Consider the following 25,980-nt stretch of genomic DNA (forward strand, 5'->3'; position numbering starts at 1 on the left):
TGTTAACACAACTTATAACACTTTTACCAGTTATAAGCTCTACAGTATCTTCCTTGAGTTTTAGCAGTAAACTGGCGTAGCTCAAAGTCCATGTTGTCCTGAAATGTGAAATCCAAAAGCTACTGACCATGACTTTGCAGCGCCACTCAGTGTCTCCTGGTCTGCGTGTTCTAAACTGTTGGGAACCTATTGAAAGAAGAGTTAGTTATCCTAGAAAAAGAGCCTCACTGGGAACATGAACCCCTATGGCTCTTTTTATTTAAATTGAAATGAATTACCTCTGAATAATTTTAAATTTTCTGTAGATAAAGTATTTTCAATATTTTTGATGACTCAATCTTTCTAGACTTCCTAACTTTCCAAAGGAAAATTCCTTGTGTTCAAAATCCAGGCATTAAAAAATTATAAATAACTTTGAACCAAAATGTACATTTCCCTTTGTTAAATATTTAATTGCTTTGTCAGTTTGTCAAATGCTGGGGTTTTATACAGTTTGTTATCTCCAAATTGATAATTAAAGAGAGTGCTCATCCCGTTTGGTAAGTCGGTTTGTCCGTACTTTTGGAAGGTGATGCTCAGGCCGTATGCTGGATCACCAGGGGAGAGAGCATCTCCGAGAACCTGCAAGGAGTCTCTCCAGTGCAGAAACCTCTGTAGTGTAAAAAGGCCGTCCACAGGCGGCCTCTGCCGTGACTGTTGAGGCATAGGCTAGGCCTTGATTCTCAGGGTAGCTCTGGGCAGAGAGCGATACCTCTCTTTATGGCGAGGGAGATTGAAAGTGGAGAGAAAGACCTGTGTGACTACAGCCGCCCTTCCCTCCGTGGCTTCACGGCGCACTGAAACTGGCGCTCTAAACCTGGAAAGCTGGCCGAATGTGGGGTTGGATCAGAGTAACAGGCCCAGTCTCTGCTCTCTTCCTTCCTTTTCTTACTGTAAAACCACACATGATTTTTCTAGTCTTCATATACTACAATGAATTTATATTAAACTACTCAAAAACCAAAATACTAAGCTTTGCTCAGAAGTTTCTGTGGGACTCTGGCAGGGGATTGGAAAGTGTTGTCTTGAACTGACTGCCTTTGAGTCCTGTTATTGTGTGGGCCAGGGTTATAGTCACCCTGGGCTCCGAATCCAACAGACACCCCCTGGCAAAGAATGCATTTTGCTCTTGTAGTTTCCCTAGACTTCTTGTAATGGTAAAGATTCTTACGGCCTGTTTTTCCCGTTCGAAATAGCAGGTATTGTGCCCCTCTGCTCACCCTTCTTCAGCTGTGGGGAGGCAAGGACACCTGGGGAATTATTCTTAAATGTGGCTCTGTGCCCAGTCCTGCTTTTCCTCCTTTGATAGCCTTCGGGTTACTAAAAATTTTAATCAGTGTGACTATATTTGGAAAAGGTTAGATATGTTAAAACTGTGATTTTGCTTTCTGGAGAGGGGTCATGTATCTGCATTCTTAAAGATACCCAGTGGACTCTCTCCCTGCCAGATTAAACTTGATTAAGTGGCAAATGAAATGGAGAGGTATTTTCAATTTAATTGACCATATCATTATATATTGTGAATTGCCACAGCCATGCTACTGTACTGAATCTTACGGTCTCCTCTTTTATATGTCGTGTGAGTGTTTAATTAACTTTTCTATATCTCTTTTCTTCCAAAAAGCTCAAAATGCTTCACATATCTTATCTTTTACATTCAACAACATCCCTGTGAGGTAGGTAGAAGGCAGGTATTATTACCTTCATTTTACAAATAAAAGACTTGAAGCATAGAGAGTTTAAGTGACTTGCTCAAGTTCAGTTTCCTGGTGGCAGAACTTGCATTAGACCTTGCAGTCTTGAGCTCGCCCTCTGCAGCTGTGTCCGAGCTGATGGGTCAGAAGGTTCTCAGTTGATGACATACAGTCTCAGCACAAATAAGGGACCCAGGAATTCCGAGTTTTGTTGTCATAAACATTGAAATGTTTTACAGTAAACTTAAGGTGGGAGTCAGTTTTCTAGACTTATAACTCTCAGAGAAGTAGAAAATTGGTCAAAATGGGCTTTGAGTTGAATTGTCTCTCCCTCAGATCTCATCAGGAGTAGTATATAATACAAGTATATAAATTCAACCTCTGTATGTTTTCTTCTATGTTTTATGCTGGGACTCACTGGAGATCTTTGTAAGTAATCAAAGCTGGCCCTTTATCTTTAATTTTGGCTTTTAGGGAACTCAGGGACTCTGCTTTCCCAAATTAAAATTCATGTTGAGCTGTTTGGTTTTGTCTTAATTTTTGCAACTTCAAAATTGGTAATTCAGTTCGAGAGTATTTCATCCTGGCATTTGTTTTAAATCACTTATTTTCTTGAAACACATAGTAATATAATGAATAGATGATGATATGGATTGGGGAGGGGAAATCAGATACCTTGTCATCGACATACCTGTATCATCTTGGATGAAGAAAAGTTCATTGGTTGATACAGTAAAGTGCAGTTATAGCTGATGAGGTTAATTTCTAACTTAGGATTCAGTCAGGCGTCTTTTAAATTTTCAGATGTAACTTACATACTGATGAAAGGGGTTTATGAAAACCATTTATGGAATAAACATAGGAGATGAGGAGGGTATGTGACTTGCGAGCCAGCCCCGAAGTCCCAGTCGAAGCCCTGCTGTGTTACCAAGCAAGACACTTCTCTCTGTGGATACCTCGTTTGTAGAATGGGGTTAATAATACCAGCCGACATTGTAGGGCGCTGTGCAGACTCGGCCCTGCGGTGCACAGCATCTTTCTTACTCGGCAGCCTGAACCCAGAAGAGGGGTAGTTAAATGGAGCACTATGTCATACTTCTCAGGCATCTTCCCTGCACAGTGGTTCTCTGGTTCTGCTAACTTTGGACAGGGTTTGCATTGTCTTTTGAGGAAAATGAATGTATCACTTAGTCAAAAAGCTGTAAAAGTACATAGGCTCTTTCCCTTGTATTCTTCTTCAGAGCCCTATGAATTTGTTTCTCTTGAGTGGCTACAAAAGTGGTTGGATGAATCGACACCTACCAAGCCTATCGATAATCATGCCTGCTTGTGTTCCCACGACAAGCTGCATCCTGATAAAATATCAATTATGAAGAGAATATCTGAATATGCGGCTGACATTTTCTACAGTAGATATGGAGGAGGACCAAGACTAACTGGTAATTTCAGATGTCTACTTTAAAAAAAAAAAAAAAAGGCCCTGGTTGGTATAGCTCAGTGGATTGAGCATGGGCTGCAAACCAAAGGGTTGCAGGTTCGATTCCCAGTCAGGGTTGCAGGACAGGTCCCCAGTGGGGGCCACGTGAGAGGCAACTGCATATTGATATCTCTCTCCCTCTCTTCCTCCCTCCCTCCCCCCCTCACTAAAAATAAATAAATAATTGTTTAAAGTTCTTAAAATATAAATATAAAAGTGATACTGTAAGTCCAATCCACACCATGTGGTCTTTATGATCATCTGACGCAAATTATGCTAGACCAAGTGTTCCTTAGACTGCGAAAAGAAGTTGCTAAATAAAGTAGAAGTTAAGCAGCATTATACATTGTATATTTATAAGGTTAGAAACAAACTGATATGCTCATTGAGTTGTTTTTCTTTTTTCTTAATGCTCACCAAATAGGACACTTTTGAGTAAACCATCTGTTAGCATTTTGTTGTTTTATGTTACTCTTCAAAGTACTTGAACCTGGTCTGGTTGATTACAGTTCATCTGCCTCCCTGCTGTAATGACTTGTAACAGTGTGAGGTCTGTAGATTGTTACTTGGCCTATGAGTGGCATCTGCATGATTCTACCCTGAATGTAGAGCTCTTTGTAACCACACGGTATCCATAATCTATTTGGTTCTGTTTACCCCTCCTTAATAATGTTTTTCTTTTCAACTGGCAGCACAGCCTCCCGTCCCACCTATATGAGTCCAGTAAATGAAATTGTGTGACCACCACCCTCTTTTTTCCTAAATTAAATGCTGTTTTCTGATTGTGTACCACTTACTGCATAAAAACTGGCATTTGACTACATAATTCAGGTCTTCTCTTGTAGACATCTGGAATTTTGCTTTCTAAATTTCTGTTTTTGATTCACAATTAATAAACTGCAATGAGCCCTGGTTGTTGAAGCTGTGTACTGAGCACCAGCCTGTGAACCAAAGGGTCACCAGTTCAATTCCGAGTCAGGGAACATGCCTGGGTTGCGGGCCAGGTCCCCAGTAGGGGGCGTGTGAGAGGCAACCACACATTGATGTTTCTTCCCTCCTCTTCTTCTCCTCCCTCCCCTTCTGTCTAAAAGATAAATAAATAAAATCTTTTTAAAAAGTAGACTGCAATGAGATGATCTTTCAAATAATCAAATTTCATATGATTCCTGGAACTGTGTGTTTTAAAGTGGGCCTTTGATTTTTTTCTCCCTTTTGTCCTCTGTGCTTTAAGTATTCACCTGAAGATCTTCAACAATATCATATTTATAGTTGTCAGATACATTGTCTTCCCCCCTCAATTATTTGATGACAGTCTTGTGACATTTGCATCTAAATGTTGTAAAATACTGAATTTCTTGGTATAGATAGCTTTAACATAACATTTCATCTCTTACAAGAATGTTGCTGTCTTAATATTTACTTTACAAAATAATTGAGGATAGACACCAAACTTGCTGTGTTGTCAAAACTTGTGACTTTGGTTTAGAATTCTTTTGTGTTTTGTGAATTGCCGAAAATGTTTTCCCAACAGGAAATCTGTATGTGAATAAATTATACTGCGTTCCATTCTCTCTTGCCTCTAGTGAAAGCCTTGTGTAAGGAATGTGTAGTGGAACGTTGTCGTGTGTTGCGCCTGAAGAACCAACTAAATGAAGATTATAAAACTGTTAATAATTTGCTAAAAACAACAGTAAAGGGGTATGTACCACAGTGTGTGTTGTTTATGATAAACAAAAAAATAATTTTTAGTAGTGATAACCAAGTAGCTCATTATTTTTAGATAATAGGAAACTGGGTTTTTTGAAGAGAGAAGGGTGATGATGTGGATGGCAGAGCCAGATTAAGGTTTGCCCTGATTGCCAGGGTGGCCGAGATAAAGAAAGCTGAGTCACCCTGCCCTGGCCACTGCGTTCCACCTATTAGACGGGGACGGAGATGTAGACCCGAGGCCCGATCGGACCTCGGCAGGGTATCCGCCAGCGTTCTGGCCCAGATTACAGAAAGCTCGAGGCGGAAAGTCATCCTGCCCAGCCTGGGGGCGTCCGCCTCGGGGAGGCTGAAGCGTGTTAACAGACACACCCCAGCAGAGTGTCCTTGTCAGAAACACCCAGCCCAATAAATTCAGTTAATGAAGAAGAGAAGCAGCAGGGGTTCTTCAGAGTGTGCTGAGCTTCACCCCACGGAGTTCCTCAGATTCCGGGTTCAGTAGAATCAGGCGGCATTTCTTATGTGTGGGTTGAAATTGTGTATTTCTTGAACAAAGATTGATCTAGTTCACCATCATTGTTGGTCATTCCACAAACAGCCCACCGAGTCCCATCGGTGTGTGTGTGTACGTGTAGACATGGATGTGTCTATGTGAGTTCCTCCGAGTGTACTTAGAGGCACAGCTGGGTGTCGCTGTGAACAGTAATCAAGACAGAGAGAGCTGCCAGTCCATTGGTGTGATTAGCATGAATGTAAATGAGGGTTAAGGGAAACAGGGTAAGATGTAGGGTAGGAACAAAATATGAAATAACCTGCAGTTCAGTAGCGAGGAGTAACAATGGCGAAGATGAGGAGGTGGGTTGGAGAACTGGTGTAGGTAACAGCAGATTTGGAGTGTTTGAATTCATCCTAGTTGGGGTCTTTACAGGGAAGAAGGGAGGAGGTTGGGAAATGTGACTTGCATGGTTTCACCTTCTCTCTGCTCCTTAGCAGCGATGGCTTTTGGGTGGGAAAGTCGTCCTTGCGCAGCTGGCGCCAGCTGGCCCTGGAGCAGCTGGACGAGCAGGACGGTGACGCCGACGGAAGCAATGGGAAAATGAACGGCAACACCCTGAGCAAAGGTACTGCCTCAGACCTGTGTGTAGGCGGCTGGGAACTATACCGCAGGGTTGTCAGCGGTGGTTTGGGATAAAGTTGGTTTAATCTCCGTCCGTGCGATGTTAAAGGCAATTTTTATTAAACCGGAAGCTCTCAAAAATGTCTCAGAACAAATAAAAAAATTAAGCTATTAAAGTTGAGCAACGGTCAAAAAAGATGCAGCAGTTTTTGTGAGGAATTCTTTGTAACCTGGCGTGCTTTGGGCTCAGGGTCTCTTTAGTTAATTGCACAAAAAATGGATTTGAATTCTGCTTCAGACTGAGTTATATCATAAGCATGGGATGTTTGATGGGACGTTACCTGCCACATTCACAGGCTGCCTTTATTAAGTAAAGGAGCTTGTACTTCAGGGGAGAAGGCAGGTTTTGAGTAGCTTTTGCTTATAAAGTTTTCTGAGTTTTGTGAAGCTGTGCTTTCAAATAGGAAACTGTTAGCATAAGTAAACCATTAAACTAAGTTTTATAACCAGTGTTATATAAGATATCAAGGGAAATTAAGGCATAGGAACTACTTTTGGATTTAAAATGGAAATTAATGGTTTGATCATCTTGCTAAGTCAGAGCTATAATTAGTGATCCATAAACAATTATTTCACTTAACTTTCTTATCTCCAAATATAAGTATTTACATATGTGTATTTTTATCATTTTAGTATCCTTGACCATTTTACTGAAGTACTTTGTATTTTCTGTATTCAAGTATGTTAATATCATTTAATTTCACTTGGCATGGATCCCTCATATTACTTCCTTTTTGAGAAAATAAAAATAACAAAGCCATTATTCGTTTTAAAGCTTTGATTTAAAATTTTTTTTAATTTGAAGAGTTCAAATTCCTAGAAATTTCTGGATCAAAGAATTATACCCATATATAATTACCATAATCTGACATATAATTGGTAGATTTCCTTTAGAGATAATAGTGGAGGCTTGTTTCTGTATGCTTTTGTCAGTATAAAGAGTACGTCAGTCACGTCAGTTTTTTTCAGTCTGGTATGTATGAAAGACGACTTGGCATTGTCAAGGCTTGTAGTTTAAGAGTCACCATTGAGATTGACCATCATCCTATATTTAAGACATTATTTGTATTTGTGCATCTGCGACAGAGGGGAGGTTACAGTTAACTGGTCGTGTCATTTCTTTGCTCATTTCCTTGCTTGATATTTTTATTTTGTTAAAGATTTTATTGATTTACTTTTAGAGGAGAAGGGAGGGAGAGAGGGAAAGAAACAGCAATGTGCGGTTGCCTCTCACACACCCCCTACTGAGGACCTGGCCCGCAACCCAGGCACGTGCCCTGACCGAGGATCGAACCAGCGGCCCTTTGGTTCGCAGGCTGGTTACTGAGTCCACTGAGCCACACCAGCCAGGGCTCTGCTTGATCTATATGTATACTAAGTGTATTAAAAATCTGTCGTGTCCTTTTAACCTGGAAAACCCATGGATAACTATTCATATCTCCTAACACTTAAGACATCTTCTATTTGACCATGTTCCTGGTATGCACAGCTACAGACTAACGTCGTCGATACAGCTTGGGCAAGTGAGAAAAGCGGGTTTGGGAGGAGAGATGCTGATAGGAAAAGCAGAGTCCTTACTATGTGTGTTTGACTCTGAAGGTTAAGGTTTCGTTGTATTAGCCTCTAAAGCTTTCCGCTCAAGCCCTAAAATAATGGATAGGTGAGAATGACATGACATGCAGACGATTAACTTGGTTTATGACACAGTGTTCTGAATACTCTGACTAGAATTAATGGAATGATATGTAAATTCGTTTTCAATTTGAAGAAAGGCACATTTTCTTGCATAACCTAAATCTTTAAAAAGTAAAACTGCCTTTCAGATCATTCTTCTTTCCTTTTAAGGGAAAGAAATATAACACTTCTTAGCGGAATTGTGTAGGAATCACTTGGGTCTAATTTTAGAGCGTTTAAAAGTTTTCTTTGTTCAGAATTGTGCACAGTATTATCTCTGCCACTTTGAACCTTAAATACAACAGCCAGAGCAGTTACTCTCTGTACTTCTTTTGATTAGACGAATCAAAGGAAGAAAGAAAAGAAGAAGATGAAGAATTAAATTTTAACGAAGACATTCTGTGTCCACATGGTAAGCTAGAAGCATAAATCTCCCATTGTTAGTCAGACTTCCGCATGTCATAAATATTTTGTTAAACATTTCCTACTTTCCCTTGGGGATCAGGCCCTCGCACGGCAGCCCTGGTTTCTGAACTGGGCTCGTCTCCGATGTCTCTGTTCTCACTCTCCTTTTGACTGTTTCCACAGCCTGACTGTGTGCCGGTGTCTCTCACACCTGTTCTTCTCCACTCTTTGCAAAAAAAAAAAAAGGTTTTTTGTAAAATACAGAGTAGGATTTTCTCCATATTTAGTGGAGAAGAAATTTTTTTTCTACTTTTCACATTGAAAGGCTTTCTGAGTCACGTGGAGGGGTGTCAATTATTTTCCCTGTCTTTGTCCAGCTTGAACACTTTGAGAACAGTGTGTATGTATTTCTTATTATTATTAGGGGTCTTTTTGGTTTAGTTTCTTAGATAGTTATTGACTAACAACTGTGTACTGTGTACTCTGAATAATAATCTCCAAATCCTTAGTATTCCTGTGTATTTACATATTTCTTACTTGATCTTAGTGAGTACTCACTTCTAATAAGTAATTTTTTGAAAGGGACTCATTCTGTTTGAGACCTGGTCATCCATTCTGTTAGCTCTGTGAGAGTCGAGCAGGAGTCTGCTTCTCAAAGCTGCCTGCCATGTATTGTACGTGCCCGGTCTTCTTCACCCCGACCCCTTCAAAAGCCTGTCTTGGGGAAGGCTGGGCCAGAGAAGTTCGGGTGTCAGTGGTTAATACTACCGACCCACCTCTGTGTATTTCCGACTGAGTGCTGATGTGTTGCCAGTACACAGAGTGCTTGTGGGCCTTAGAAATGCGTGATTTTCGTTCTTAACTTCATTGGTTCATTATGTCTCACACTTAGCCTCATGCACACTAGCGCTTTTGTAGCGAGGGTCCTTGATGACACTGGTGATAGTAATTGTCACTTAAGTGGTCCTTGCATGCTGATCTTCTGGATATTGCCTCACTGCACTTTAGCTTCCTGGCCAACTGGCATTCTCATTTACCATCCATGCATTTCGGGATGGAGTCATCCTGGGGTGTGGAGTCCGGTTTCTGGATCCCGGGGCCGTCTGTCCTTCCCATCACCTCGCCCGCTGCCCGGTTCCTCTCCCTCACACTAGTAGTGCACAACAGAAGCACAAATGTGAGAGAAGATGTGCTTTCCTGAGTGGTAGACAGATTGAATAAGTAAGTAGGAGGAGGCGGAGTAGATTTGTTTTTCTTGTGACGCTTTCTGTCAACTCTTTTGACCTTCATGGTGTGGATGTGGATGTGGACGTGGTGTGCGTGCCTCTGTGTTGAGAGCCGAGGGATGCTTGGTGCTGCCTGCTGGTAGAAACAGTGCCGGCACTCAGATGTCATCTGACTCCTTAACTCACGGGCTTCTGCTCTGCCTCCCCACCTCTCGTCCCATGTTGTCATTTCAGTGTTACAGTCCCGACTGGAAAGCGTGGCAGAGCAGATGTGATTTCAGGACTCAGCAGAAACCGGACTCAAGAGCTGCCTTTTAGGTCTTTAGCTTGATCTGCAACCTGTTGGCATTTGAGTGCTGTCGTTTTTGTCTAGTATTTTAAAACAGTTCCCATGTGTTGTTTTTGTAGACATCACCTGTTGGGGTACCACGCCTTTTTTATCAAAGGTTTTTCGGGTGCAGGATATTGGATCTTAGAGGCCCCCTTTACTTATAGGGTTTATGTTAAAATTTGTTCCTGGAACGTGGTGGCAGTAACAGGAAGATGACAGTGGACATACACTGTTTGCACACAGGTGCTGGTAGTTTCCTGAGTGTGGAGATACTAACTCATTCCTACACAATGACTAGAGATGGATATTACTGTCATATCCATTGTACTGGTGAGTGAGTAAACTGAGGCAAGAGAGGGGAGGGTCTGTGTGTGAGGTCACCACATTTAATGGATAGTTTTGCCTTAGGTACACAATTTTTCGTTTGAAATTATATTTCTTCAGAAATTTGAAGGACTTGCTCTGTTTTTCAGTGTACCGTTTGTCCAGTATTCGTAGGTAATTTTTTCATTCCGTTCTGACAGTGTGTAAGATCTTTGCCCCTGTGCTCACTGACATCTTGCACTGCCCTGCCCTGTGCAAGGTGCTCTGGGGAGGCTGTGTGCATCGAGGAGGGCTTCACCATTAGGGTGCCCCAGCTGAGCTGTTTTCTGGGGCTTCCCGGTGTCAGGGTCCACTCTTGGGCTGCTCAGATTTCTCCATAGGCACCTCCCATTCTCCTGCCTGGAAAGTGCAGGTATGCCGTTGTGTTCGGGGGTAGTAAAGGGAAGGGGGTTGGGGGGGTCTCTGCACCGTGGCTCATTACCTCCTTCACCTTTGTGCTTTGTGCCCTGGTGCTGAGGCCTTAGCTCTTACGCTGTCAGAGAAGCTTACTGTCTTCTCTTGTGGGTAGAGCGGGCAGTTCTCTGTAGAATATGAAAGAGGGGCACTGAAAATTTTAACTGCCTGTTAAGTAGACTTTAAATCCACTCTCCTGTTTTTTTTAACCCCACCCATACTTCCGGTTGCCCCCCGTTTCTGGGCCTTTGGGGGCATGGGTGCAGTGTAGTAACTCTGGTTACTTCCTGACTCTTGCCAGTTTAGAACTCATTCTTCATGTATTTCATCTGTCTGCTTCTGAGCTTCTAAAATTTTTGTTGCTATTGTTCCCCCTCTGTTCTTTTCATCCATCATTATAATTTTATATCTTTTTTTAAAAATCCCTTTATTGTGGGTTAGGAGTGTTTCGAAAGGGAACTGAAAGTAGATCCGGTTTTAAAACATCACTTTTAAAGTGATGGAAGTCTTTGTTTTGAAATTTTTTATTTTTATAACAAAATCTCTATGAATTTTTTTAATAGACTTAAATTTTTTTAAAAAAGATTTTATTTATTTTTAGAGAGGGGGAAAGGAGGGAGAAAGAGGAGAGAAACATCAATGTGTGGTTGCTTCTCACACGCTCCCTACTGGGGACCTGGCCCGCAACCCGGGCATGTGTCCTGGCTGGGAATCGAACCAGTGACCCTTTGGTCACAGGCTGGCACTCAGTCTGCTGAGCCACCCCAGCCAAGGCCCAAAATCCCCATGTCTTTTTAAAGCCACGTGTGTATTTAACATATTCCAGACAGATTTATGTGAATTTATCACTGGATTATATTCCATTAGAAGATTTACTGCCACCATAGAGTTTGCATTTATTGCAGGTATTATGTATACGTCAGGCTGTCTTATCCGTTTATTTTATACTCACTTGGTAGGATAATCTTTCTACAACTTAACCTTGTTTATTATACCTCATTTGCTCAGCAGATGGGCAGTGTTTTGTCCTGTTATACCTTCTCCACTTGTCCTGTGGCCCAAACTGTTATAGTGCGAACTGGGGTGGGGGTGGGGGGGTGTGTGTGTTGGGGGGTGGTATTTATCCAGAATCTAAGCTTATTGCTAACTAGATTTCTATTTTTACCTGACGAATCTTTGGGGATCAGGTTATCCAATCATGTTTTTTGAATTAAATCGCTTATGACTGGTTTGCTTTTGTTTTGAGAAATGTTGCTAACCAGGTGAGTGGATTAAATTGATTGGCTTTCCTTTTTCAAATTTAAGAAACTTATTTATTGCAGGATACAAGTCTAGTTTCTAAGAACTACTGTCACAAGTAGAAGTTAATTATTGTGAGGTCATAAATAATATTCAGATATGTTAAATCATTGTTATTAACATGACATGAAACTTGACCTGGCTGGTGTGGCTCAGTGGATTGAGTACTGGTCTGCAAACCAAAGGGTCACTGGTTCGATTCCCAGTCAGGGCACATGCCTGGGTTGCAGTCAGGTCCCCAGTAGGGAGCACGTGAGAGGCAACCACACATTGATGTTTCTCTCTATTTCTCCTTCCCTCACCCTCTCTCTAAAAATAAGTAAATAAAATCTTATAAGATAAAATGAAACTAAATTAAAATTAGGGCTAAGAAGTTAGAATAGAGGACTTTATAGTTTTTAACAATCAGACAGCAGTAAAATGACTTATTAAAATACTTTCCTGATTTCAGAAATAAATTTCAGTTGTTCTTTGCTAATCATGGTAATACCCAGGCAATACTGAAGACAGCCAGTGAGTAAAAGTGCCCCCGCGTGAGAGCACCAGGCAGTGCATCCACAGTGCCTGTGGAATCCTAGTGAAATGTGTGTGTGTTATTGTTTCCTTCATTCTCTCCCCCCTTTTAAAACCAGTTGGGTTATACCACTTATATAGAGAGAAAGAGTTTTGGGGTTTTGGGTTTTTTTTTTTTCTTTCTGTAAGGGAACCACTTTAAAATGTTAATTGCCTTGGAGTTCTTTATTAAAAATCAGGTCATAGAAATCTACCTTAATCCTTTTTTTGGCTACGCTATATTTCACATAATGATGTACTACTATATTAGGGTTTGATAATCCAGTTAATGTTTTTTAATCCTTCCCCTAGGACATGCTTTTATTTTTTTAAGATTTTATTTATTTATTTTTAGAGAGAGGAGAAGGGAGGGAAAGAGTGCCGGAGAGACACCTCGATCAGTTGCCTCTGGAACCCACCCCAGCCAGGGACCGAACCCGCAACCTAGGCATGTGCCCTAACGGGGTATTGGCCCTAAGCTTTCAGTTTGCAGGGTGATGCGCCAAGCAACTGAGCCACACCAACCAGGGCCCAATTAATGTTTTTTAAAAATCTCCTAATTGTGTTTGAGGGTAGGCTTGTTGGAGTAAGTTTCTATAGCCTCAGAGGAAATCTAAGTTTTAATAGCCTACTCAAAAAGAAAGTTAATTTTTACATTGTGACCTATTTTTCTCTGATATTAAGTTTATTAAAGCAAAGTAACATTTTGGGGGGGATTATTCAAAGCTCAATAAGAGGTGAAGGGTGGAAGTTAAGAAGATATATTTCTAGGGTTTAGAATTGACAGGGTTTGAATGAGGCAGACCTGGGTTCATAACCCAACTTTATTGTTCAGCAGCTCTGGTGACCCTGGGTGTGTTAATTTCTCTGATTCTCGGTTTGTTTATTATGTAAAACACATGAAGCAGGGAAGGATGATACTGTATTTTGAAAGCCCCTGGCTTTATTGCTCTTAATTAAAGATGGAGGTACCTGGCTAGCAGGGGTAGAAACAAATGACTTTGGAAACTTCAATATGGTTTTCTGGGTAATGACCCATATAGGTACATAAGTATGGTTCATTAATTCATCAGCTGGAAACAGCTGAGACGATGAAAACCAGAACCACAAATAGAGTGAGAGCTGGCGTCGGGGAGGAAAGCCCTGGGTGCTGGATGTAGGTGTGTCAACACAGTAAACCGAGGAGGGGCTGCTGAGCTTGCAGGTCCCTGCCATCTGGTGGTCCCCGTGACCTTCTAGAGGAGGAAGGGTGGTGGTGACTGGTACTGTGTTTCTTCTCTTCGGGGATTTTTAAGTATCCACGGGAATTGGAGGTGACAGCTGTAGGAAACCAATTGCATCCTGTCTGGAGATTTCCAGTTCGATCGGTTGCTTTATTACTTAACTTTGAATCCATAACTTAAGAGAATGGACCTGAGAGTGCTGGGCACCACCTTGAAAATTGACCATTTTAATTCAGGGTGATTTCAGTAAAGTGAAACAATGAAATGGGAGGAAATACGGTCTGCAGGAAATTGTGACATTGAGTGTGGGTGGAGATGAAACGGTGTTCGATGGCCCCTGCCTCCAAGCGGAGATGCCAGGATCCCTGGAGGCCCCTTTCACTGGCAGGAAGAAAGATAGGAAACTCTAGTCTCCATTTCTTTTTACCTCCTGGTTTTTCAACCACAGATAAAAGGACATAAAGGAATGGCTCTTTTAGAATTAGATGAAATAAAAAAAATTAGAGATTTTGAAACTAAGGGAAGAGAATTGAACATTTTAGAAAAGAAGGAAGAGTATTTTTCTTCTGTTTAAGAAATAGGAAATATATTTTTGCAGACTGTACATTGAGTTTAGCTTTAATTTTTTTAATTATTATTATTTTTTAACTCAGGGGAGTTGTGCATATCTGAGAACGAAAGAAGGCTTGTTTCTAAAGAGGCCTGGAGCAAACTGCAACAGTACTTCCCAAAGGCTCCTGAGTTCCCGAGTTACAGAGAATGCTGTTCGCAGTGCAAGGTACTGAACGCTGTGCGGGAATTGCACGCCCCCTCCCTGCACCGGCTCCCCCGAGAATTAACCTTGCTCTTCTGATGGGGGTGTCGGGAGGAGGGCAAGTCTGCTGTCAGCAGGAGATGGCTGATGGCTTCATTCTCTTTCAGATTTTAGAAAGAGAAGGGGAAGAAAATGAAGCCTTACATAAGATGATTGCAAACGAGCAAAAGACTTCTCTCCCGAATTTGTTCCAGGACAAAAACAGACCTTGTCTTAGTAACTGGCCAGAGGTATGACGACCCCCAGCATGGAGAGAGTTCATCTTATTTTTCAAAGACTCTTCCGAAATCCCTTCTCTTCTTCCCACATTCCTGACGGACTGTTTCCAAACAGCCCAGAGCTTCTCTGGTTCTCCTTTGTTTAGTTTTATTTCATCAGGGACTTTAGCTCTGCTTCTTGGTGGAGGACTGTGTTTCCATTTTATTTATAAAACTTACAAAAGGAAAACCATAGTGCATGTGGAAGAACACTTTCCCCTGGAGGATTTAGGTTAAGAATGCAGTAAATTAATGGGGACTTGACGTGACTTTTCTGTTCTAGGGTACGGACGTCCTCTACGTTGTATCACAATTCTTTGTAGAAGAATGGCGGAAATTTGTCAGGTAGAAGCCAGCATTTTTCTGTTTCTCCTTTCGTGGGGTTGGTTTTAGTGTTTTTAAGAATCCATGGATTCTGCTCAAGATACCCTTTCAGTCACTTTTACTAGCAGGTACTGAAAGCTTTCTTTTACATTAAATGAATACTGAAAAGAAACCTATTTAATTACTAATAGCCTTTTAAACATGTCATTTTAAAATAATTATCTTAAAAGTCTTCTCTTTAGTCATGCAGCAGCGAAGTGTGTTGATCCTCCTTGTCTCGTTTGCATAGGAAACCTACGAGGTGTAGCCCTGTGTCGTCGGTAGGAAACAGCGCTCTTCTGTGTCCCCACGGGGGACTTATGTTTACATTTGCTTCCATGACCAAAGAAGATTCGAAACTGTGAGTTTCTTCTCTTCGTGTGGTTTTCTGTTAGCAAGTTTCTCATCTGACATCAAGTTATTTTAAGAATTTAGACCTTTCCTGAATCATGGGGTTTGCTGTCTCTTTTCCCCCCTCTTTTATATGTGTGGTACTAGAGTGAGCAGTTTAGAAAAAAAGGGGAAAAATAAAGAAAAGAAAGGCTGCTACTCCATAAAAGGCAGAGGCTGCCCAGGGCGCCTTGCTCTTCGTGTTTCCCCTCCTTCCTGGAGCCCTGCTTTCTCCTTTCAAGCTGCTGGGGAGCCCTGTCTCTGGGTAGACGTCTCTCGTAATCAGTGGTATCTTGGTTGTTATTTTTTATACGTAGCCACCAGCCTTCTTCGTGAAATAAAGGAAGAGGGCAGTTCAGCCCTGAGCTGGAACGCTAGGGTCTTCAGCGTTTTGTTCCACTTCCCAAGTGGTTCCAAAAGGGTTCGTCTGTGAAATTCACCCATGATGTTACCATTTTGTCGTTTCAAGTAATTTTTAAATAACTGTATAAAAGAAAGTAGAATGCCTCTGACCTACCTGTAAACCCTGAAAAGAACGTTGAATCACATAAATAAATATTCTTCTGGGATGAAACTAGAGTTACAGAATTTATTATCGATATATCAATAGTTTAACGTCAAGTAAGGAAACTTAGTGTGTGTGTGCATATATGTATAAATATATACATGTATATGTATAAACATATAAACATAAATATGCTTATATATAAATATATGTGTACATTTATATTAAATATATAAATATATATATGTTTATATATATAATATGTTTATATATATATTTCTAGGTTCTGCACCCAGTTTTTTTCTTCTTGTTGTAAATGCAAGGCATCCAGGAAAATGTAATAATAAAACAAATGTGGGCCACCAACCGGTCTGAAAGTTAAACAATTCAGATATAATTGAAGGGCCCTCAGTGCACAGCCATTCCCCCATTCTCCTTTCTTCTCTTCATCCCTGACTCCCTCACAGTAACCACTGTCCCAAATTGGACGGTTATCAGTCTTAGAAAGTATTTCTTAAAAAAAAAATACACATAATCATGTTTTGCATGTTTAGATTTTTTGAAAAATAAATAGCATCGTGGTGTATTTGTCCTTCTGCAACTGACTTCTTTTTTCTCAATTTAGGTTTTTGAGATTTAACCGTGTCGGTTCGTGTAACTCTAGTCCAGTTCTTTTTACTCTTTTGTAGCATTTTTTTGTGTGGAAAAGAACTGTTCCTTGTTGATGGTGATGTCCCTTCCCTCTGATTCCTTTGTACCGAAGGCTGGTTTGGGTGATTTGAGGAGACTGAGGGGTCACGTCCGTTTTGTGAATTCCCACGTGTCTTAAGGCATGTTGTGTTCTTCTGCACAGTATAGCTCTCATATGGCCCAGTGAGTGGCAGATGATTCAGAAGCTCTTTGTTGTGGATCATGTCATTAAAATCACGAGAGCAGGAGTGGAAGATGAGAATCCTTCGGAAGCGCAGTATATTTCTGAGCCTAGTAAGTTTTCATGCTGCTCGTGGTGTGTAATAGTACAAAGCTGACATTGTAAGGGGAAAAAAGCGTTCGTCAGCATTGCGCTTTTTACTTAACATTAAAGAACCATGTGGCAGTCCAAACTGATAATACTCTCCAAGTGAGAGCTCTCATATAATCATCTCATTATTTCTGTGTGTATTTGTTGATAGTAAATGGGTTTCCTAATTATTGTATTAACTGTGTGCATAGAACACAATACAACATTTAACAGAAAATGTGCGTAACTGTTCAATGAATACTCAACTGGGATCTTTGATACGTGTGTTTGGGTCTTTGGTTCTTTGACGGCAATTCCTCAGCCACTTCTCTATTACTTTTCTTTAGAACTCTGTCCAGAATGCAGAGAGGGCTTACTGTGCCAGCAGCAGCGGGACCTGCGTGAATACACTCAAGCCACCATCTACGTCCATAAAGTTGTGGATAATAAAAAGGTACCAGTCCCTCTTGTGGCCGCGCCTGGTACTGATCAAGCTTGGTGTTTGGACTTGGAGTTTCATTGAGGACTGCCTGGGATCACGGTTTCTGTATTCGTGGAGCTGTTTGGTATAAGAAGTAAAAGTAGACAGGAATTGAAAATGAATAGTCATGTGATTGTGGATTTAGCCAGGCATTAATTTGATATGCACATACTTAGTGAACGTCCCCTGTGTGCCAGGAACAGTTTTCCTGCTGGGGATACGGTGGTGGAGAAGACAGATCAGATACTGGTCCTCGACAATATTTGTACCTAGTGAGGAAGATCAAGGATCGATCCATACATTTATTAACCTGTATTCCATACATTAATTTGATTTCACAGAGGAAGAAGTCAGTTTAGCAGGGTGAAGTGAGAGACTGATTGAGGTGGAGGTGACAGAGTTAGGTAGGAAGTAGACCGGAAAGGCAGCTTGGATCCAGCCCAGGAAGAGTCTTCCAGGCGAAGGGAAGAAGGGCCGAAGGGAAAAGCCTAATGCGCTCAAGCCACAGGGAGAACATCGTCGTATCTCAAGCAGCACTGCCCAGTAGCACTTTCTGCAGTGAGAGAAACGATCTGTAACCACACTGGACGCTACGGTACCACTGGAAACGTGTGGCTATGGAGCACTTGAGTTATGGCCGGATTGGCCGAGGATGACTTTTCAGTGCATCTGAGTTTAATTAGCCACATGGGGCCACTGGACATCATAGTGGACAGCACTGGTGTAGAGTGAAGCTTCTCCCAAGGGGTGGGATAGTGATGGGATGGGAGGGCAGATGCTGTTGGACTTCCTACATTATACCAAGGATTTGGGATTTCATTCTAAGATATAAGCCACTGGAGAATTTCAGGGAAGGTTATATGCAATCTGTCCGGAAGGTATCCAGCCATGTACTACGAAAACTGGAGACATTTATTGCAGAAGGTACAGGATACATTGTACATAGGACAGTGATGCCTCAGTCCCCTCCAAAGTGACACCTTGGGACCTCACACAGTTCTCCCAGTCACCATCAGCTGCCCCGTTGTATTTGCCTGAATCCCATTGACAGTCTGAAATCTTGTCCCTTTCAAAGGTGATTTTAGTTTTGGGAAAAGCCAGAAGTCGAAGGATGCCAAATCTGGGCTGTATGTATAATTGAAAGGGCTGAGTCACCTGGCTGATTGATGTTTCACCGAAAAAGCTCTGCATGCAGAGACACGAAGCAGGAACCAACACATTTTTTGGATGAAGCTGCCAATCACTGGTTGCCCATAGCTGCAGGCTTCTGAATCATCTGAATAGTTTCTGCAGAGGAACATTCAAGCTTAACAGAAAATTTGATGCAGATTTGTTGCTCTGCTCGCTCATTTTCAATGTGATGTCCAAACCGTACACGTGCTCACTCAGCAGCGTCTGCTGCCCCCACTGACTAGTACAGTAAAGGTGTCATTGTTCACACATCTGCATTCTTCTTGGCTGCCAGGTTACATAGGTGTTGTGCAAACTGTTCTTGTTATATTAACAATGGCTGGACTTTTTCCAGACAGACCTCATATTGTATGGTCTGATTTATGGTTTAGAAAGGTCATCCTGACCATTATGTTTGGAGTTCATGAGGGCCTGACAGAAATAAGGAAGGCTGGTTTAGAGCCTCTTGCATTTATCTACAAGGGTAGGTGAGCCAGGCTGATTTGGGTGTATTTCTAGAGCAGAGGTATTAAAACTTGGTGGTGGATTAGACTTCAGCACTTTTTAAAATTTATTATTGGGGATGACTCTAAGGCAGATCCTGGCCCAGATCTCTGGATATCTCATTCGTCTGACTCCATGGTGTTTGAAAACAGAATGCATTTTCTGTGGGTTACCAAGCACATTGTTACAGAAGCACAGCTTACAAATTACACTGCAAAAGTCTAGGGCTCTGCTTTGTAAGTTGAACTAAGAACTAAAATTAGGTAACTTAAAAATGAATCATTATGTTATTATATGCAGATTTAGCCAATTAATGAGAAAGTGAAGTTAAGAACATAAATGTCTCAACTTTTTCCCCTTGAAATATTCTTAAATCTGTTATGCCTATTAGTGTGTGTATGTGTGTGTAGTATAAAATAGTATCCAGTTGAGCTAAGGTTTCATTATTTGAGTACATAACAGTAGTTCATAGTTCAGAAGAGCCCTTTTCACATCTCGTCTCCTCAGCCCTCTTCTTCACTGAATTTATTCAGGTGACGTTGGATCATCTTCTCAGTGTTAGGGAGCGTCGTAATTCCTGCTGTCTAAACTGTCTGAGACCTTGAAAAGGCCTGACAGTCGGTGTACTAGGGAAAATGTAGAGCATCTTTGAATTTCTGCGCAATAACATCATTGTAAAAGCCCAGTAACAGTAACTGTTCTTCCCTGGCTGGTGTAGCTCAGTGGATTGAGCACGGGCTGTGAACAAAAGAGTCACTGGTTCAATTCCCAGTCAGGGCACATGCTTGGGATGCAGGCCAGGTCCCCAACAAGGGGTGCGTGAGGCAGCTGCACATTGGTGTTTCTGTCCCTCTCTTTCTCCCTCCCTCCCTCCCTCCCTCCCTTCCCCTCTCTCTAGAAACAAACAAATAAATAAAATCTTTTTTTTAACAACACAATAACTTCTTTAGAAATCATGCACATTTATGGTAACTGCATTAAATACAAGAATCATTGTAAGATAAAAACTAACATGTTAAAAGAGTACAGAAGACAGAGCCCTGCGTCTTGGACCTCTGTTTGGTGTGTCACCCACCGTGGATAAAGGGGCCCTCCTCTTGGTGAAGGTGGACAATCCAAACCCCTTCTGTAGCTTGTCTTCCTAGGGTCTTACCTACTTCTCTTTCTGCTTTTCTGGAACGATCAGGTGATGAAGGATTCAGCTCCAGAGCTGAATGTGAGTAGCTCCGAAACGGAAGAGGATAAGGAAGAAGCTAAACCAGATGGAGAGAAAGATCCAGATTTTAACCAGGTAGGTGTTGAAGCTGCATTTCCTGGTCACACCTTCTGCGGTTCTGGAAGAGCGGCCCCGTGCTGACCCCGGACACCCCCATGTCCTGCGGAGGATACCGGTTCTCCACTCCCTCCCTCATTTGTCCTCTGTCGTCAGCTTTGGTGGCACATGATAGCCACTCCGATTTCTTGTGAAAAGCTGTATACGCCATTATTCCAGAATTAATATAATGTAACAAGTTGTTGGCTGGAAGAGAAGATTAAAACAAGACCCATATCTGGGATGGTTGTTTAATCATGGGATCTTTAAGTATGAAAAAATTAATTCACATTCCCTCATTATAATAAATAAAATGAATGATAGCTTTAATAAGGGAGTTTATAGATGAGACATTTAGGTTTCTAATTAGACAAGTGACCAGATCAACATGAGTCTTATATTTTTCTGTTAAAATTGCCTGTTTTCTCTGTATTGTTATGATTTCCTACCCCATACCTTTATTTGGTTGCTTGATTATATTCTGCATGCTCATTGTATTGGAGAAAATTGTCTTAAGAACAGGAAATAATGTGGGAATACATTTGGTTGATGTATCGTAGATAAGTGTCAGCTTCTCAGAAAGTTAGACCCCTGTGTTCCAGGATGGTCTGTGTGTAGCTTCAGTTCATGGAATTTCTACTCTTAACTAGTTTAGTTTGAACAGATGAGATACTTACGTTCTCCCTCGTTGCCAAAGTGCAGTATAGTATAGTCACATTATGGTTAGCATTCTCCCTGAAGGAGTAAGTGTTACAGTGGTCATCTCTGTACCTGTTCCAGAGCAGAGCTGTCTGGGCTTGTTGGCCTGTCTGTGTGCACAGACCCTCTTACTTCATTTGAACATTCACTAAGAAAGTCTGAAAAGTCCCCTTTAACTTGAATTTTGGTCTCCCTGCGCTAAATGTTGGTTGTAGTTTCCCAACTGGCATAGAGATGCGTCCGCATTCATTTGCCACAGCTGTCAGGTCTCATCCGCTGTTCACTCTGAAACTCCTACAAAAGATTGAAACTGTGCACCAGCCTGCCGACAGCAGTCGGCTGCTCTTGTTCGAGTTGTTCTGTCAGATTTGCATTTCAGCCGCCAGCGCGGGGGCTCTTGTTTCAGTGCCAGTTCGAGTCTGTACATAGAAATGGAGGTTTTCAGCTTTGAGGGGCTGTTTCCCTGTGGTAAATAATGCCCCTACTGAAATCTGCCTACATGTGTGCCTTCCGTTCCTGGCGTGGTTTTTGAGATTACAGAGTCAAATAATAGGTCTCTTGGTAGAAGTTTGCGAACTTACCTTTCTGCCTTGTAACCTGTTTGTTGTCAACTTTCTCGTGTCCAATCTCCTTCCACGGTCCGTCTTCCGTCTCACAGATCCACAGACGTGTCTGCTGTTGCTTTTCTAATTAATATGTTGAAAGAGTGTGTGTGTGTGTGTGTGTGTGTGTGTGTGTGTGTACAGACCCATCCTGAGGACTCCATGCTCTTTGATTTGCTGTCTGCTGGTACCATACTGTTTTAATTATCATCTCCTGGGAGGTATGGTTTAATAATCAGTGGAGAATCTCATTTTTATTCATTTTTTTTATTACCTGCTGCCACCAGCTCGTTTTGTATTCTTTTGGAAAAGTTGTAAATTAGTTTGTAAAACTTGATGTGTATGCTCTTACCCTCCTTAGTTTTTCTTATTTCAAGCTTTGCTTTTTAGCCTAAGCAGCATTTAGAAAACCCTTTATATTTTCTAGTGATTTAGATTTTGGGGAAGCTGACTTTTTTGAATATGTAGTTTTATTCATTATGGTCTTAACCACAGCAATTTAAAAGAGTGAATGTGGACTTAGTCTCAGTTGTGGATGACAACAGATTTCACATGTACAAATACGATAGAGAATGTTGGGAAACGTTGCTTTTTATGCTGTAATTACATTTTATACTTTATAATTTTCTTCTGTCTTCCTTCTCCTTGTTTGGATGTTGTAATGCTCTAGAATGTTTTAAATAGTGCTTGTCCCACAAAAAAAAATCTCAAGTGTAAGCTTCCTTTAGAAAGGTTAGAGCCGCAGAACGTCAGCCTCCTAAAACCTTTTCTTTGTATTAGAATTACCCTTGAACAACAGGTGGGTTAGGCTACTGACCCCTTCCCTTACACAGTCGAAAATTCACGTACAACTCTTGGCTCCCCCAAAACTTGCCTCATAGCCTAGTGCTGATGGGAAGCCTAATCGGTAACATAAGCAGTTGGTTAACACATAGTTTGTGTCTTATGTGTATTATGTATGCTGTATTCTCACAATAAAGTAAGCTAGAAAAAAGAAAACGTTATTTAGAAAATCACAAGGAGCCCTGGCTGGTGTGGCTCAGTGGATTGAGCGCCGGCCTGTGAACCAAAGAGTTGGTGGTTCGATTCCCAGTCAGGGCACATGCCTGGGTTGAAGGCCAGGTTCCCAGTGCGGGTATGCAAGAGGCAACCACACATTGACGTTTCTGTCCCTCTCTATCTCCCCCCCCCCCTCTGNCCCCCCCCCCCCCCCCGCTTATAAATAAATAGATAGATAAATAAATCTTTAAGGAAAAAAAGAAAGAAAATCATAAGGAAGAGGAAATACACTTACTGTATTTATTGAAGAAAATCCACATTTAAGTGGACCTGCACAGTTCAAACCTGTGTTGTTCAAGGGTCAGGTGTTTGTTATAGTATCTCAGTACATAGCTTTTATAATTGCTATTTCAAATCCCTGTAATAGAAAGTGCATTTCTGCTTGTCCTTAATGGAGATGAACAAATCTCCTTTCCTCTCTTCTCTAAGCTAGATCAGCCCCATTCCTTTGACTTTGACATTGACATTATCTCCAATTTAGGTTAGTGATGTCCCCAGTATTGGATACCATTTAGGTCATTGAAAGCCATCTAAAACCAGTGGGCTGGTTTTTGTCAGATAAGTTGGATTTAAATTCTATGGATTTTTAAAAAATAATTCTGGGAAAAGCTTTTAGACCCATTTAAAATCAGTCATTAAAAATATATCTTGTTTAATGCTCAGGGCTTTGTTATTTGGTTATGTTTGGTATTCTGAAGTAAAATTTTATGTGGTGGTGGATATTTTTCCTTATATTCCTAATCGCGGAATCTAGGTGCAGTTTCACCTTTTCTTTCAACAGAGATTGAGAAATATGTTTCATCAACTTGGATGTTTTTTGAACTCCCGTTTCCTTAACTTTTTCTTGACTCCTGGACTCGCCCATGTGTCTTTAGACACCGCACGGGTAGCCAGTGGGCGTCGCCCTACACAAACGCTCTCCTGTGTGGGAGTCCTGGTCCTCTTCTGCTCTGCAGCCTCTGGGGCCCCGATGGCCACGAACATTTGGCATCTGTGTCCATAGTGACGCCCAAACCACTCTGCTCATGCCCAGTGACAGCTACGGAATCCAGAGCCAAGGTCTCGGGCTTTTCTAGTTCGGATTTAATGAAACCCAAGGGGAAGGGCCCTTTAAACAGTTCTTGTTTCCCTTTCTTTCCCTGGCCTGGTTAGCAGAAGGTTCTGGACTCTCCTAACCTCTTGCAGAGGCATGTATGTATACGAGTATTGAAGGAAGACATTTGGTCCGTAGCTATTTTTTTTTTCCTTTAGGTTAGTGTAATATGTGTCATGTGCCCACGTGTAGTCCTGTACTCTCTTGCTAAAGTACCTTTCAGTAAGTCGTGTTTATCATGAATGCCGTTTTACTTCTAAATACTTAAACGAGCACGTAAGCGAAGGCTGTCCTCTTACTTAGTCAGGTATTTCCAGCTATGCCAGACATGTCTCAGACATTCTCTCCCTGAAGCTAGCGTGCAGTCAAGGTATGCGGTGTTTTGATCTCTTTAGACTGTTAGCATCTAGATCAGTTATCCTACCCTCCTGCCCCACCTTCTTTTTCCTCTTTGGCATTGACTAGAGACCAGTCCTATTTCTTGTAGATTGTCCCACAGCCTGGACTCAGCTGGTGATGGCCTCCTCAGTGTTACCGATTCTAACTTATTTGTTCAGCCCCTGTATTTTCTGTAATGTGGAAGTTGGGTCTAAATGTTTGATTAGATTCAAATTTAGTACTTCTTATAAGAATATTTCCCCCTGGCTGGTGTGGCTCAGTGGATTGAGTGCCAGCCTGCAAACCAAAGGGTCACTGGTTTGATTCCCAGTCAGGGCACAGGCCTGGGTTGTGGGCCACGTCCCCAGCTGGGGGTGTGTGAGAAGCAACTACACATGAATGTTTTTCTCTCTCTCTTTCTCCCTCTTTTCCCCCTCTCTCCGAAAATAAATAAAATCGTGTGTTTTTTTTTAATTTAACCTTCTACCTGTTTTAAAATAAGAATATTTCATAGGCAAAGTTATGTACAAGTATACTGTGATTGTGTCGAAAGACAGTGTGTCATTCTGTTTTTAGTGAAACTGAATTCAATTAAGGTGCTGTCTTTCATTTCAAAGTTCTTAGCAGTTTATACTAATATGTCATTCTCAAAAACAAAATACTTAATACAAGGCAAATTAGGATGGTGAATTAAATTAATAATCTTAAAGTTTTCCAGTATACCACATGTGTGTTCTGATTTGCCAGACTTATTTTGCTTTCAAGTGTCCTTTTAATAATAATTTTTAAATCTTGGAGTTTACATGCAGTTAGAGATATATCTCATTCTTTCTCTCCCCCCCCCCCCCAATTTTATGCAAGCCTGCTAAGAACGAGTTCCTACTCATTTCTGACATTGAACTTCTATGGTTAAGGGGCTAGGAAGCAGATTGCTTTTGTTTTCCTGGGGAACTTTATGAGCATGAGGCACACTGTGGCTGATGTCGGTGCTTTCTTTGTTTCGGCTCTTTCTTACAGAGCAACGGAGGAACCAAGAGGCAAAAGGTATCCCATCAAAATTATATTGCCTATCAGAAACAAGTTATTCGGCGGAGTATGCGGCACAGAAAAGTCCGTGGTGAAAAAGCACTTCTTGTTTCTGCTAATCAGACGTTAAAGGAATTGAAAATTCAGGTGAGCACAACGTAACACCTTCTTGTGGTGTAGACTCAGGAGGTCTTTGTCAAATCCTGCTTTGCACCCCCTTCTGCATGGGGGACTTTTGTAGGTTGACCTCTGTCTACTCATAGGGTTGAGCTCATGGGGCAGGGGTTGTTATTTCAGAATAATGCCTTCAGGGCCCCCAAATTAAAATAACTCTTTCTTTTTAAAAGACTTAGTTTTCAGAACAGTGAAGAATTTTTCTATGAAGCGAAAGTGAGTTTGTATTCTGAAATTTGAGCGAGTTCTGAGTAGCTTTCCAACGAGTGCCAGTTTTTTAATATGTCAGGGTTGTTTCGGGATAATTGTTCTCCCACTTTATTGTGCTTTACGAGGGGGGACCCAGAAAAACCCTGAAATTTATTTCTGAAAAATTGTGTTTATTCTTACATGTTTAAACTTCAGTCACCTGCATAGTATTCTCCATTTGATGCAATACATGTTTTTTTCACTGCTCAAAACGGTTTTTGAAGTCATCGATTTTGGTGCCTTTTAGTGTTTCTGCCATCTCTTGTTTCTCCTCTTCCACATCAGCAAAACATTTCCCTCTGAGGACTTTTTTCATCCAGGGA

General features: G+C 41.4%; 1 protein-coding gene across 7 annotated transcripts in view; it reads left to right on the forward strand.

The window, feature by feature from the left end:
• The window catches only part of USP48 (ubiquitin specific peptidase 48), a 69,680-nt gene that overhangs the window by 34,168 nt on the left and 9,532 nt on the right, over nucleotides 1–25,980 (forward strand). For 3 of the 7 annotated variants that reach the window (XM_037033021.1, XM_037033023.1, XM_037033026.1), the window contains 12 exons: nucleotides 2,975–3,172; nucleotides 4,794–4,908; nucleotides 5,908–6,038; nucleotides 8,109–8,180; nucleotides 14,235–14,359; nucleotides 14,503–14,625; nucleotides 14,936–14,997; nucleotides 15,266–15,376; nucleotides 16,764–16,894; nucleotides 17,258–17,364; nucleotides 20,252–20,356; nucleotides 25,226–25,381. In XM_037033021.1, the coding sequence (XP_036888916.1) occupies nucleotides 2,975–3,172; nucleotides 4,794–4,908; nucleotides 5,908–6,038; nucleotides 8,109–8,180; nucleotides 14,235–14,359; nucleotides 14,503–14,625; nucleotides 14,936–14,997; nucleotides 15,266–15,376; nucleotides 16,764–16,894; nucleotides 17,258–17,364; nucleotides 20,252–20,356; nucleotides 25,226–25,381 (1,436 nt within the window). The remainder of the gene's footprint in view (nucleotides 1–2,974; nucleotides 3,173–4,793; nucleotides 4,909–5,907; nucleotides 6,039–8,108; nucleotides 8,181–14,234; nucleotides 14,360–14,502; nucleotides 14,626–14,935; nucleotides 14,998–15,265; nucleotides 15,377–16,763; nucleotides 16,895–17,257; nucleotides 17,365–20,251; nucleotides 20,357–25,225; nucleotides 25,382–25,980) is intronic. The other 4 variants (XM_037033022.1, XM_037033024.1, XM_037033025.1 and 1 more) reach the window with 2 other exon arrangements.

Source organism: Sturnira hondurensis, unplaced genomic scaffold, assembly GCF_014824575.4.
Source record: "Sturnira hondurensis isolate 20B ecotype Veracruz unplaced genomic scaffold, ASM1482457v3 Scaffold0021555, whole genome shotgun sequence".
Taxonomy (NCBI): Eukaryota; Metazoa; Chordata; class Mammalia; order Chiroptera; family Phyllostomidae; genus Sturnira; species Sturnira hondurensis.